Raw genomic sequence first — 16,318 nt, forward strand, 5'->3', positions numbered from 1 at the left:
TTTTCACACCTCTTTGAAGCTGACAGAAGAAAAACTGGATATTTTTGTCGGGCAACCTGGGCCAGAGGCCAAAGGAAAAAAAAAAAAAAAAAAACCCTCTACCCTTTTGAATTTAGAATGATTCGATGCTGAGTTAAGTTGTTGGAAAAATTGGCAGTGCAAGTATTAAGCCTCGAATGGCCTAAGAAAGCTCAAGCCTGATGGAATGTTGAGTTACCTCTTGCTCAGAGCGGGGGGGGGCAAAACTCAAATTGGAAAAGGATGTTTGCAGGTTGGATGTGCAGAAATTTTCTTTCAAAGAAATGGTTGATTGTTGAGACAAACTTCCATCTAGTGTTGCAGAGGGGGATGGACAGGTGAAATGGGAAGTGTTTTTTTTTAACTGATGCTGTTATGTTTGCTAACTTGCATCATTTGCGCTACTAACTACTACTACTACTACAACTACAGTCAGTCCTCGTATAGCACGATAGTTGTGTTCCTAGAAACCTTTGTGCAATGCAAAATCTGCAATACAAACAACAGGCCCTATAGGAAAAATAGGGTTAGGTGCCGACGACCCAAGATTGAATACACATTTGTAACCAAACCACTACCAAACACAATAAATAATCGTAATAAAATACTTACTTATTTTATTACGATTATTACGTAATAAAATATTGCTAATGCTTTTGCTTCTATCGTAAGCAAACTTGTTTTTTGTTTGATTTTCTATCCAAACAGTTGACAGCTGTTCCATCTCTTCCAATTCTTTGTGTCTTAATCTAATGGATGTTAATTACACTTTGAGTTGTTCCTGCTATGAAAGTTTTTATTTTCTCTGCATTCTTTATAATTCTCGGCATTGCCTCATTTAGGTCTGTAGCACGTGCAATATTACGTGGTCTTTCATTTCGCTCAAAGCGCTTCACAGTTTCAAATTTTTTCGCTATTGACAGTGGCGGACTGACCATAAGCCTTACCGGGGAAACCCCAGTGGGCCGGAGGCTGGTGTGATTTTGGCCATAAACCGTAGTATAAGGCCACTATAAATTTTCCCGGGTAAGAATTTTTGACCCAGTCTGCCTCTGTTTATCGATATTGCTTTTTTTTTCTCTCTGAATCTGCAGTTTCTTCACCAGGACGCTTTCTTTTCACACCTTTTAAGTATTTTACTCATTTTTAGGGAATAAAGCACAATTACAAAACGAGGAGGCACGCTTGATACACATAAACAAAGCTGCGCGTGCGTGTGTAGCAACTGAATAAACAACACCGCAAAGGCAGAGATACACTATTAACACCTCATATTTTATTAAAGCACATTTCTAGGGGTTACTACCATAAAACAAAAATAATTTCCAATTGCATTTCTGCTAGTGGAATCTGTTATAAACTGGTAGCAAACTCGATCTAATTGTATTTGCGATTATACCGAAAGCTGGAATTGAGTTGGTTTTTATGTTAATTTGGTGAAATGTGTTTCCTCTTCACTGATATAAAACACATAAGTACATTTTCGGAATCTTCTCTTCATTCCTATCGTGTTGCGTTCAGTTGGGGTGATTCTGCGTTCGACTGCCATTTCTTGTAAACACAAAGGCGGATCGTGCATAAGCGAATTCGGTTTGTGTTATGTAAGATATCGTACCCCTATTTATAAATCGTGTATGATCGAATTTGTGTAATGTAAATACATGTTATACGAGGACTGACTGTACTACTACTACTAATAATAATAACAGTTATTCACTTTTACATGAAAAATTCAGATAGTATGAATCAGAGCTGTAATACTCAATATGTTCTACGTTGATAATAATATTAGTAAATTATTAAGAGGAGTTTACCTCAATATAGTACTTAGAACACTTCCGTATGATACCCTCCAGATATAAAACGGAAAAAACCGACAACTTACCAGTACATTAAAGTAAAATATAAATAATTAAATAATCAATTTAACACAATTCAAAATCAATTTAAAACAATTAAAATTCAAATTAACGCAATTCAAAGAATCTAACGAAAATATTCAAAACGATTTTCCTTCCTGAAGCTGACAATGCTTTTCGACTGACTGTCGTGATCACAGGAATGAAAATTACCGAATCAGGCTAAACCTGCAACTTAAATAGTGATTATATGTCTTCGCGCATGCGCGTAAAGGTCTACGCATCGGAGATCAAATATGGCCGCTGAACATTAACAGAATTCTCGTGTAATTTAATTTCAACGGTTTATGCAATTAATAGTCGCGTATAATTACGTTGAACGTTAAGTATTTTGGCCTCGTTAAATAAAAAAGTATGTTTTTCGTTAATGGCATGAAAGGCTAATTCTGACGTTGCTGAACGAGAAGCACGAACTGAGGCTTCGTGTTGATTTACACGAACATTAAGAGAAAACCCGCGTCGAACCTTGGTAAGACGAGTCGCAATCACCGCAAGAAATGTTGTATACCAGATCATTAATTTGTGTTGCGAACGCGGAAACAACTGAGCGATTGTTCAGTCTAGTATGTAACTTCCGCATAGGCCTAGCTTTAATTTTAAATTCGGTATCTTTAAAGAATCTGTTAAGCTGTTTGTGCCACTGTTCAACATATGAGACAGAAATAAAGTATTTTGTATCCTATCCTTAGCTTGTACACTAATTCGATTTATTGTGTTAATGGGATAACCCCTGTTTAAGAATCTGCTAGTTAATATTTGTATTTCTGAGTCCAAAGCAGAATCTGTCGTTGAATATTTATAGGCATTTAGAAATTGATTAAAGATAATCGATCTTTTGTAGGTGAACGGGTGATAGCTATTAGACGCATACCGGTGTTTGTGGGTTTTCGATAGATGCTAAATTGTATTTTGTTCGAGTCCCAGGTAAGCGTGAAATTTAGAAAATTTAATGACTTTGTATTATCCGTATCTTCCCTTTCCAATGTAAATTTGAGTCTAGAATGAATATTATTAAACGAATGTAAAATGTCTTGGATAGTACTACTATCGGTAATAACTAGAACATCGTCTAAATACCTCCCATAGTATGTGATACGGGGAGGTATTAAGGTATTTCAATAGGTATTAAACCTATTGAAAACCACTGGACAACAGCATAATCAAAAATTATACCATATATAGAAAGGATCGCATAACGCATGAAACAACATGAAGAGTCACAATATTAGTAACAGACATGTACTAATATTGTGACGGGGACGAAAAGGGTTTCAGGACGAAAAGGTTTCAGAGATAGATCTCTGAAATTGAGCCACTCAGGCTCAAACCCATTGGTAATTCAAAAATTTGTTTGTACACCTTGTCTCGAAAGGTGATGTAGTTAGCTTCAACTAACAGTTTAATTAAGTGAAAAATTTCCTTAATAGGCAGCTTCGTATAATTAATCGGTGTCGAGTTTTTATTTAACATATCCCAAATAATATCTAATGTGTATTCAACGTTTACATTCGTATACAATGAGGTAACATCTAGTGAGAATAAATTGTCATTGTCGCCGAGTCTACAGTCTTTAAGATTATTAAATAATGTATCGTAATTCTTAATCCCAAATTGTATAACCTGTCTAAAAGGTTTTATAATGTTATATACATGTGTGGCTAAGGCTGAAAATGCCGAGTTCCTGTAGGAAACAATAGGTCGAATAGGAAATCCAGTCTTGTGTAATTTTACCTGACCGAAAAGTGCAGGAATATTGTATGTTCTGGACTTCAATTCCTTCAACTGAACCATAGTAATGTAGTCGTTTTTACGATATGTGGTTAACGTTTTATTGTATTGATTTACCAAATTGGTAAACAGTGCCGGGTCTACTTCACGATAAGTGGTGGTATCAGACACAACTGAATCTAACTTATTAATATAATCATGTAGGAAGTCGCGTTTCTTTTATGTTATTCACTACTTGGTTAACTTGTTGAATAAATACATCTTTTTGTGGAACATTATGAAGTTCAAATTCAATATCAATTACGCATTGTTTTTTTAGGTAGTTTTCGAGGTGGCAAATTATAATTTAATCCTTTGGATAAAAGTGAAATCTGGTCCTGCGATAGTGTACACGAGGAAAGATTTGTAACGTGTTGATATGTCGGTTCGTTGGATACTGGGTGAGGGGGCGTTCGTGAACTAGCCAACATATTCTGTGGTAGGACGTTGTGTGTCTGTGGGGGGGGGGGATGTCACCCAACTCGTGTGAACTTGGTCGCAAGCCCGCGACAATGTGTTAGAATTCGCATTAACGTGTCTTGAACTATTCGATAATGTTTGCAACTTATTAACGTGTCTGTTTTTCATTTCTGAGGCCCGTGCTTCCCGTTGCAAATCTATGGAGGTCTTCAATACAGACCAATCGTTAGGATGTAGATAATTTTTTTAATTTATCGCGAAGCTTCCTAACCTGGGAAAGGTATTTTTGTTTATTCGAATATCGAGATTTTAAGGCAAGCTTAACAATATTACGCGATGTCGCCAGTGTTAGTTGTTTTATGACTGAAATTTTTTGATTTAAATTCACCCTGGCAAACTTCGGAACGATGTTGTTTTGAAGGCAATTTTTGAAGGCAAAATAATGCCTTCAAAACAACATCGTTCAGGCAATTTTTGAAGGCAAAATATTGGTCAAGACAAGGTCATGCAAATTCTAACACACTGTCGCGGGCTTGCGACCAAGTTCATAGGAGTTGGGTGACATCCCCCCCCCACAGACACACAACGCACTACCACAGAATATGTCAGACAGTTCACGAACACCCCCTCACCAATTATCCAACGAACCGACATATCAACAAGTTACAAATCTTTCCTCGTGTACACAATCACAGGACAGGATTTCGCTTTTATCCAAACGTCTAAAATTATAATTTACCACCTCGGAAACTACCTAAAAACAATGCGTAATTGATATTGAATTTGGACTTCGTAATGTTCCACAAAAAGATGTATTTATTCAACAAGTTAACCAAGTAGTGAATAACATAAAAGAAACGCAACTTCCTAAATTGAATACACATGACAGTTCAGCTTTACGAGAACTTTGGGAAAATAAGGACATTATTATACAAAGAGCAGCTAACGGAGATACAGTGGTAATACTAGATAAACATGATTATATTAATAAGTTAGATTCAGTTGTGTCTGATACCACCACTTATCGTGAAGTAGACCCGGCACTGTTTACCAATTTGGTAAATCAATACAATAAAACGTTAACCACATATCGTAAAAACGACTACATTACTATGGTTCAGTTGAAGGAATTGAAGTCCAGAACATACAATATTCCTGCACTTTTCGGTCAGGTAAAATTACACAAGACTGGATTTCCTATTCGCCCTATTGTTTCCTACAGGAACTCGGCAATTTTAGCCTTAGCCACACATGTATATAACATTATAAAACCTTTTAGACAGGTTATACAATTTGGGATTAAGAACTAGCAGATTCTTAAACAGTGGTTATCCCATTAACACAATAAATCGAATTAGGGTACAAGCTAAGGATAGGATACAAAATACTACACCAAGCAACAATAATAATATCAAAAAATACTTTATTTCTGTCTCATATGTTGAACAGTGGCACAAACAGCTTAACAGATTCTTTAAAGATACCGAATTTAAAATTATAGCTAGGCCTATACGGAAGTTACATACTATACTGAACAATCGCTCGGTTCTTTCCTCGTTCGCAACACAAATTAATGATCTGGTATACAACATTTCTTGCGGTGATTGCGACTAGTCTTACCAAGGTTCGACGCGGTTTTCTCTTAATATTCGTGTAAATCAACACGAAGCCTCAGTTCGTGCTTCTCGTTCAGCAACGTCAGAATTAGCCTTTCATGCCATTAACGAAAAACATACTTTTTTATTTAACAAGGCCAAAATACTTAACGTTCAACGTAATCATACGCGACTATTAATTGCATAAACCGTTGAAATTAAATTACACGAGAATTCTGTTAATGTTCAGCGGCCATATTTGATCTCAAGATGCGTAGACCTTTACGCGCATGCGCGAAGACATATAATCACTATTTAAGTTGCAGGTTTAGCCTGATTCGGTAATTTTCATTCCTGTGATCACGACAGTCAGTCGAAAAGCATTGTCAGCTTCAGGAAGGAAAATCGTTTTGAATATTTTCGTTAGATTCTTTTAATTGCGTTAATTTGAATTTTAATTGTTTTAAATTGATTTTGAATTGTTTTAAATTGATTTTGAATTGTGTTAAATTGATTATTTAATTATTTATATTTTACTTTAATGTACTGGTAAGTTGTCGATTTTTTCGTTTTTTCCGTTTTAATTTCTGGAGGGTATCATACGGAAGTGTTCTACGTACTATATTGAGGTAAACTCCTCTTATTAATTTACTAATGAAAAATTCAGTTAATTACAGGAAGAGCCTGCAATTATACCCTTTGAGTAATGCTGAAATTTCTATTAAGAATCTCAACATTTTTGGCGTGTGCTTTTCTGTATGCTCTTTGTGCTTAGGTTAGGTAATGCAATAACATAATAAATATACATAAAACTTTAAAGCATAAAGGTACTTTATATTTTTATTAAATTATATGTTAAAGCTTCAGAATTAGAAAAGCTAATATAATTTACTCAGCCTTACAGAAATTGTATGAGGTTGAGAGGAAAATAATGAGTCACTGTTTAAAGAAGCACTACAGGATCATCCAGACAAGACTGCAGTTATAATTCAGCCACAGCATGGGTTTGTTGAGGGGAAGCCTTATCTGGCCAACTTGATTGGTTACTATGATGTGGTTGCAAAGGAACTGGGTGCAAAAAGTAATTTCTATATCATATACACTCGGATTTCAGGAAAGCTTTTAATACAGTTGCAATGGATGACTTCTGTACAAATTGCAGCAGTGTTGCTACAATGGATAAAAGGATAGTTGAGTGGGAGCAGACAGAGTGGTAATCAATGGATGCTCTTCTTGGACTAACGTTCTTGGTGAAGTCTCCCTAGGGTTTGGTATTGGGCCCATTGTTGTTTTCTATATTTATCAGTGATATCAATGAAGGGCACCTCCGTAGCCAGGTGGGAAGGAGCACTACTTCAGGAACATGCCTCTTCTATTTGCACAGCTGGAAACCATAAATGCTCACATTGTATAGGGGAACATACTGCATACTCAAGAGAGTGTGAAATTTGGAAGAAAGAAAAGAGAAAAGGCAACTGCAATAAACCTTCTTATGCACAGGTTACCACAAACAAAAAGACTCCGGAAACGAAACTGTCTAATTCAAAATGTTGTGGCACACAAATGGATGTTACAATTCCCACAAGAGAATCCATCTCAGAATGGGTTTGTGAGTTTTACAAACCATCTTCATCACAAAACCAAAAAACAAAAAAAAAAAAAAATGGCTTTATCTTTCCCACCAGATAATGCAGAAAGTGTAATAAGAAAAATAAACAAAGAAAGGATAGGTAGTAGGGGAAAAAATATAGCGGAACAAATGGACATAGGGGCAAGAAACCATGGAGAGGAACCATTTCTTGAAATTTTCTTTGAGGAAGAAATTGATACTGGTAGACCATATTTTTTAAAGAAAAAGACAAAGCGACAAAAGACAAAAACAGACAAAGCAAAAACAGCCCCAAGGAAACAATCCGAGGGACCATCCAACTCGAGATGCCAGGTACGATTATACAGCGGAACTGTTGAGGTTTTTGCTCAAACGTTAATGATGTTATAGACCTCATTACCCAGTACCATCCACTAGGCATCTGCCTACAAGAAACCTATTGAAAACCACTGGACAACAGCATAATCAAAAATTATACCATATATAGAAAGGATCGCATAACGCATGAAACAACATGAAGAGTCACAATATTAGTAACAGACATGTACCTTCCCAAACGATATGGTTCACTTGATATCGATGGTTCAACTGTTTATGATCCTGCTCAGGTAGCTAACAAACTAAATGAATATTTTGCGTCGACATTCACACATGAGGAGTTATTGAGCGAGGGGAATGCCAGAGATGTATTGAACTCTGGCAGTAAGATAGATAATCTTGTAATAACTGAGAGTAAAGTGGAGGAGAAATTGTTGAAGATAAACACAAGAAAAGCACCTGGGGTGAGTGGGATCTATCCAGTTATATTAAAGGAGGCAGCAAAGGAAGTAAGCAAACCCTTAGCCATAATTATGAGAGCTTCCTGGAACTCAGAGGATGTACCCATGGACTGGAGATGTGCAAATCTGACCTCAATCCACAAAGGAGGACCATTTCTTGGTCTTAGAGTACATCTCTACATATGCAATTTCCTTAAGAATCATATGTCCCAAGTTCGAATGAACAATACACTTTCCAAAACAGGAAGAAGGGGTCCTCCCAAGGATCTGTACTAAGTGCCATACTTTTTCCAGTCCACTTCAGCACAATAATATAACAAATCCAAACAACATCTTTACAACTGTTTATGCTGGTGATTTCAGCATTTCTTATCAAGCACAGCATATGAGGACAATAGAACAACTAGTACAAGTAACCATAAACAGAGTCATAAAATGGACAGAAAGAAATGGATACTGAATTTCAGTACAAAAGCCCATATGTATACATTTCCGCAGAAAAAGGAATCTCTATCCTGACCCCGAACTTGGGCTGAAAGAACAGATCATTCCAGTTAATGTATCCATTTCTCAGAACTTGGTTTGATATTCTGTATTGAATTTTCTGCTGCAGTGGGGGCAGCAGTTTATTGAAAATCTTGTCTGATTCATATATACATTTTTCAGACTACAAACAAGCTACCCATCACCATGGGATACATCACTGGCAACAGTGGCAAGTACTAACCAATAAAAAATTTCATCAGATTAAAAGTTTACTCCAACCATGGAAATCCAGCATACAGCAAAATAGACATGATGAAGTGATACTTGCAAGGTTAAGTATAGGACACACGCATTTCAGCCACTCTCATCCTTTGCTTGCAGAGGATCCCCCCCCCCCCTCTGGGTCCTATCTGTCACACACAACAAACAGTAGAACATGTACTGATTACTTGTCCAGCTTTTGCAGATGAGTGCCGAAACTGCTTCAAAGAGTTAGCAAGCAAACATCACTTCCTCACTCTCAAAACCATACTGGAAGATAGGAAAAATATAGCAGATGTTTTCAGTTCCTCATGAAAATAAATTACTACAATCAAATATGAAACCAAATATTATCTCTGAAGCAAGCTATGGTAGTCACGGCGTACCTCTCGGAAATTATTCGCAGCAAAATACGACTAAGAATGAAAATTTTTTTATAAAACCATCCAGGCCCATTTTAGCCTCTTGCACCAAGAATTCTTAAATCAATCAATCAAGTCACCTTCTGCTACTGCTACACAAAAAACTGGGACAAATAAAACAGTTGGAGAACTACTGCAAGATGATATCCCATTAAGACATGGAAACTTGCCTGGTGTCGGAGAGTATTGTGAAAATCTCTTTAGGCATTTATGAATCAGACAAGATTTTCAACAACATGCTTTCTTAAATTAATTGAATTTTTTCCATGATTATCAGAAGTAAATATAGTCATCTTCTTATCAATCAATTAATTAGTAAGATTATAACTTTATAGACACTTAATAAAACTTGATAATTTTACATTCTCCAAATTCTTCAGTTTAATTACATTTCAATTTAATTAAGTAATAATATTTATTACTTATGATTTTTATATATATTTTCTTTAAGTCTTTGCTCTTCTTTTACATTCACAAGTCCTACATAACAATAATTGCAAAGCTTGTATGGACCATCTAACTTTCTAACAATACTGAGTAAAAGCTACATTTAATCTAGGAATTTATTTTTGAATATAAATTGTAAGGAAAAAAGAAATAATCAGAAAATTTCAATTTTATATTTAGTTCTTTTCAACTAAAAGAACTAAATATAAAATTTCATGAAAATCCATCCACTGAGAGTTGCACTATAATATGCAGATTTAAGGATAAACAAGATGAAGAAAACAGATGCTTAGCTTATGCACTCACGTGCAAAAAAATGCATCTGTACACCATCATTTGTTCTTTTTTTTGCTAAAAGGTACATATTTAATTTTTAACTTTGAAAAACCCACACACACACACACACACACACACACACACACACACACACACACACACACACACACACACACACACACACACACACACACCTGATGTTATAAAGCAAAATCAATTACAAATTTTAAAACATCTTTTATATGTTTGAGTTCACTTATATGCAAAAAAAATGGTAAAAAAAATAATAATAAATAAATAAAAGATTAACCATATATTTAGCATTATTTCAATTTAATTCAAAAACAAACCTTGTCAGCAGATCCTGTAGCTAAAATGAATTCACTATATGGATTAAAAGATAAACAGTTCACTTCAGCAGTATGGGCATCAACTGTATGGCTGGGTTTACTTGTATTATTGGACCGGGTATCCCATCTGCAAGAATAACATATATATAATACGATATTTAATAAAACTAAAATATCAGAATTAACTACTGAACACAGGAATTAAAGACTTAAAATTAGTGTGTTTCATTCTAGACATTTTTTTTCTGCTGTAATTTTTATCTCTAGAATATTCATAGTAATACAACTTTAATTGTGATTATGCCAGCTGTATAATTTTTAATACATTCTGCTTATTCATTTGTAGTTATCTGCTATTATCTACAAAAGCTTTTTACCTTGTTATTCAGGTAAAAAAAAAAAAAAAAGTCTACTACCCTCAAGCTAGTTTCAATAATTAATGAGGATAACACCCAACTTCAAATCTTTCTTGGCATAAGCATATCAAAAACATATCTTCCTCTAAATTGAAAAAGTAAGCTGTCATTGACTTTGGTATTTCCTTTCTTCTAAGCAACTATGCATTCATGTTAAGGCAACCCTAAAATACCCATGTCACCAACGTGCTGTTGTTGTTGTTTGATTTTTAGGAGCATTAGCAACTAAGGCCATATTGCCCCGGGGATATGCGGTGGTCATTCCCCGACCTTTCGGCATCCTCCATATTTGTTGGTCACAGGTTCGAACCCCGGTCTAATCAAGAAGCATGTGCTACACACTGCCACTCCTGCCCACCTGGCTACGGAGGCGACTCATCAATGTGCAGTATACTATATTATTATGAATAGACACATGATGGAATAGTGGTAACAAATGACCCAAGAGGATATTCTGTACTCAGGAACCAAAACTTTTAAGAGATATCACATCTCTCATTGGTGCAATCATCAGTTATTAGGTCACCAATCCCATACTTAATTGAAGGAAATTATATTGAAGGTTATTATAATAAAATACAATTTTAATATAATAACCATGGCTTTTACTACTTCAGTAATTCTAGATTGCCCAAAGGTGCTACCTTGCAGCTTTGTAAGCATGATACATTGCCACCCACCATTTGTTTGGAGTGTTGGATGAGTTTGCTGAGTTGGGTGCCAGGAGAATTTATCAAGTTCCCTTCAATCAAGGTGGTAGCTGATCTCAGGCTGAAGGAGTAGTGTTTTTCCAAGTGATTTATTCTAGGAGTTTATGACAGATTATATCCTAGCTGCCACCTGCTGACTTTCAACAAGCTGAATATTAGGTATTTTAAAATAATAACATGTATAATATACATGCTATATTAAAATATCTGCAATTCTGCCCAGACCCAATAGGAGAGAGCATATGATCAGTGGTTTGTCAATCATTTTTATCCTGGAGAGACTGTACAGGGCTCATCAGAATTTTTCTCAGCATGGGCTGTGCTTGTTAACAGGCGAAACTGCTTCTACAGAGAAGGATATACTTAAATAGAAAAAACAAGTGCAAGAATATATTTGCTAATGCCATCGGGGCAGCATTAGGTGGGTTGGGAAACTGATAGCTTGGTGGGGTATTTGAGGGAGAAAGATATACAAACTAAGAGATTGACAATGACTGCAGGCAGAGGTGAAAGTGATTTTTGCACTGTTTCTACTGGAACATTTAACAGCCTGGAAAGCAAGGTGGTGCTGGTGATTTCAAGGCCTGCTGAGAGTCATTATGGAACAGGTAAATACATGGGCTGTGTTATGGTAACTAAGAGTAAGAAAAGATGCACGTATACTTGCATAAAGACCAATATTAGGAATATAGTAAATAAATTTGATGAATTCGAAGTGCTGGTCAATTCAACAATGCAAACTTGCGGGAATATCAGATACACATTGTAACTGAGATATAAGGGATGCAGAATTTGATTATGAGCAGTATAATGCGTATAGAAAGGACAGCATACAGTGTTGACTGCCACGTGGTACTGGAAGTCCACCCGCTCGCCCAACTCCATGTTTGTATACTCTGTGTTACAGTAAAAACTATGTAAAGGATAGAGTTTTAGTGCTGATTTCTATGTGTACTCAGTACAGCGACTCAGCAACTGACGTAATACTCGACTTTACATACGTTTTTAGCAGCTGGTGCAAACTTAAAAAAATTGTGGAAATGTATTTTGTATCCCATAGGAATAAATCGAGGTATCGTGAAAATATCATAATGTGAACCCAATAACATTTTTTTTTTTTTTTTTTTTTTGGTAATCCATTCCAAGCCATCGGAAGTTCAAATTTTCGCTATATAACTAGGCTATTTATCTCTCTAAAAGATCATTTTTATGATGAAAATTGCACTACACTTTCATCTTTATCATATGTTTTGTTTTAAGAATCAATTTTTCTAAAACACATTTCTGGAGGTCACTAACATAAAACAATAAAAACAATTTGCACTTTCCGGTTTGTTAGTGCAATCTATTATAAACAAGTAGTAAACTGAATCTTATTCCACTTGTGATAATACCGATAACTGAAATTCTGTGGGTTTTTATGTTACGGTATTATGGTGAAATGAGTTCTTCACTGATATCTTCAAGCATATAAAAAACATAAATTTTCAGTCTTCTCTTCATTCATATTTACTTATTACAATGGTGAAGGGAAAGGAACCAATGGAAAGTGCAAGTGCTGGCAGTACTAGGAAGCAAAACAAAACTGATTTAGAAATGAAGATGATTAATTAAGAAGTACACAGCAAGACAAAGTTTGTCATCTATTGCACGGAATTAGGTCTCGCTGCTTTGACAGTGAATATCATTTCAAGGGACAATGCCCGTATAAAAGATAAACGCATTCAAGATCAACAGTGATCACAAAACAGCGTTCAGGTGCTATATTGAAGATGGAAAAGCTATTAATAATATGGGTGGAAAATCAGATTCAGAAGCATTCTGAATCAGATTCTCCTCTCTCTTTTTGTAATTTTTCTTGTGCATGAGATAAAAAATTGAATAAATAATTGTATTTACATGTTCGTTGAACATTTCTTTTTTGCTTCAATCAAATTTGTGAGTGCTGCATAAGCATTTAGGGATCTTCAGACTTACATAGAGGTCCACAGAATGCAACCCATGAATAAGTCAAGGAGTGGATGTACAATTGTACAGAAAAGTCAGACAGGTTGGAGAGAGAGGGGAAAGAGGTTATGCACTTAGTTTAAGAAGCACGAAAAATCTAAGGCAATGCATCCAAATGATATGGGTAGTCAGTGCAATGTTGAGTCAGTTCAGCTGTGACATAAACACTGGGAAAGCACAAATGAGAGTAGCAGTGTGTGTGTTATAAGCCAAATAACTGCTGATGATTCTGCTCAGGTTGTTGACAAGCTGAACAAGTATTTTGCATCTATATTCACAAACGAGGAATGCTTTATGGAGGTGATTACCATACGTTTATCAAACTACAAGAGGGAGCTGAATGATTTTATAATAAATTACAGGAAACTGTAAGAGAAATTGTTGAAGTTAAACATCAGAAAGGCACCTGGAGTAAACGGAATCTAACCAATTATATTATGAGAGGCATCAAAGGAGGTAAGCAAACCTTTAGACATAATTATGAGAGCATCCTTGGATTTAGGAGAAGTACCTATGGACTTCAGATGTGTGAATGTATGCCCAGTTTACAAAGGAGTGAGACATGACACAGAAACTGTTAAGACTCTTCACAAAATGCATTAGAAAAGACATGTGGACTAATGCAATCATAATTAGAAATGTATAAGACAAGGCAAGGCATAGACATCCTAAACAATGATTTCGAAGAAAAAATTTGAGAACGCTACCTCCTTTATTAGACTAAACAAAGACAGCAGCAAATTCAAAGTTGAGAAAGGAGTTTGACAAGGAGACACAATATCTCCGAAGTTGTTTACTTCTGCCCTTAAGGAAGCTTTCAGAAGATTGGACTTGTCGTAGAAAGGAGTCAATGCTGAAGGAGAGTACCTAAACCATTTATGGTTTTCAGATGAGTTTGTGATCAGAAGCCATGATCCTAAAGAATTAGATAAAATTCTTAATCAGTTATGCAGACTTAGTAAGAATTTTGGACTAAAGATGAATATGGCTAAAACAAAAGTAATAATGAACAAGTATCCCGCAGAAAGGGATATAACTGTTGAAGTAGCAGAAATTGAAAAGGTGGATTCATTCATATACTTATCTTGGACAAGTCATTAGATATAACATGGATAATTGCCCAGAAGTCAAGAGAAGAATAATTTTAGCTGGATAGCATTCAGGAAATATAGTCACATACTGATGAGCAATATCCTAATTTGTCTGAAATGCAAAATAATGCATTAATATATATTCCCAACCATGACTTATGGAAGTGAAACTTGGGCACTCAAAAGAGTGGAACAAATTACATTAGGAATCAGACCATTGGATAAGAGAAACCATGGATTACCAAGAAACACAGCTCGAAGAAATGATGACATATGGACTAAGAAAATAATAGAATCTAGAAGACAACAATAGGGATGGACAGATGAAATTCAAGAGTTTGTGGGTGGTAAATAGATGGCCACGGCACCAAGAACTAGAAAAATTAGGTAGCTGGGTAGAGAAATGACAGTTGAAATTTGACCTTTACAAATGCCAACGTAATGCATATGGGCAGTAGTAATCCAAGATTAACATACCATGTGGTAACACACTACGGAAAATTAAAAAATGCTGCAGTCAGATATGAAATGAACTGAAGTGAAGTGCAGACGGTTGCCAGGACAGCAATGGGGTTTTGTCAATGATGCACAGGAATTTTTCTAGCAGGGTTAATGAGGTTATTCTCTCTTTGAAGAAGACAATGGTAGGCCATATTTTAGGAATGGTGTAGAGCTCCTGGAATGGGCAGAAAAGGAGAAAAATGTTGGTGAGGGGAAACAAAGGGGTTCACTTACCAAGAAAGGCTTGAGTTCTTCAAATTAGAGTATCTGGAGTCTAGGCATCACATACAAGGTAATTCAACTGAGGTGTCTTCGGCTTTGAATAGATTGAGGAAGTTTACTGCTGATGGGATCCTTCTCTTGCTCAGACTACACACAAAGTGGGGGGGGGGGAATAAATTCAAATTAAGGATGACTGTGGAATAGATGCGTAGAAGTTTGCCAGCAGTTGGTTGATTGTCAGAACATCAATTTGTTGTTTTGGAAGTGGATAGCTTTAATAAATTCAAGGAAGAACTAGATAAACTGGTGGAGGGAATGAATAGGTGAAATGGAAGTTTTTTTTTTTTTTTTTTTGTTAATGCTGTATAAGCTTGCTTTCTATCATCATTTGCCAAGTAATACTATACTATCGTGCTATACCATTACATTCACAAGTTCTAAAATTAAAATAAATTTATCTAACTAACTAACAGCATGCTACATGATTCAACTTTCGAGCTAAATTTGTCATAATAAAAACAAGGGAATTCCCCTACCATGTGGTTCCTTAAGCAATTATAAACGATAACAACCAAATTCAAAGTAATAAGCAAGTTTATTAGCTGGAAAAAAAAAAAAAAAATACAAAAACCTATAAGATTAGAGGTGTGCAAGTGGCTTGTTATATAACAAGCCACTTGCACACCACAATTATATCCCTAGAATTCCACTGTTATACACTATAATACTAATTCATCATCATCATCAGCCATTTCAATCCACTGCAGGATGAAGGCCTCTCCAGCAACTTTCCAGTTCCTTCTGTTTTGTGCAATGGCCATCCATTTAATAATACTAGTTACACAATACTATATTTGCGCCAAATCACCGATAAAAAACTATGTAGAAATCTCCAAGTATCTTCAATATATTGCTCCTCAGTATGTGACCAGTTTGTCACATACTGAGGAGCAATATCCCAATTTGTCTGAAACAAAAAATAATGAACCAATGTATAGCTCCCCACCATGACTTATGGAAGT

The 16,318-nt window shown here is 35.6% G+C and overlaps 2 protein-coding genes across 7 annotated transcripts in view; one reads left to right on the forward strand and one right to left on the reverse strand.

Moving 5' to 3' along the window:
• LOC150088262 (acetyl-CoA acetyltransferase, mitochondrial-like) overlaps positions 1–16,318 on the forward strand; it is a 670,540-nt gene that overhangs the window by 626,838 nt on the left and 27,384 nt on the right. The window lies entirely within an intron of this gene.
• Positions 1–16,318, reverse strand: part of Caf1-55 (chromatin assembly factor 1 p55 subunit) — a 406,164-nt gene that overhangs the window by 70,154 nt on the left and 319,692 nt on the right. For all 3 annotated transcript variants that reach the window (XM_090369421.1, XM_090369420.1, XM_090369424.1), the window contains one exon: positions 10,350–10,476. In XM_090369421.1, coding sequence (XP_090225547.1) covers positions 10,350–10,476 — 127 coding nt within the window. The remainder of the gene's footprint in view (positions 1–10,349; positions 10,477–16,318) is intronic.

The sequence above is a fragment of the Mastigoproctus giganteus genome, chromosome 3 (assembly GCF_048544385.1).
Source record: "Mastigoproctus giganteus isolate SK-2022 chromosome 3, ASM4854438v1, whole genome shotgun sequence".
Lineage (NCBI taxonomy): Eukaryota > Metazoa > Arthropoda > Arachnida > Uropygi > Thelyphonidae > Mastigoproctus > Mastigoproctus giganteus.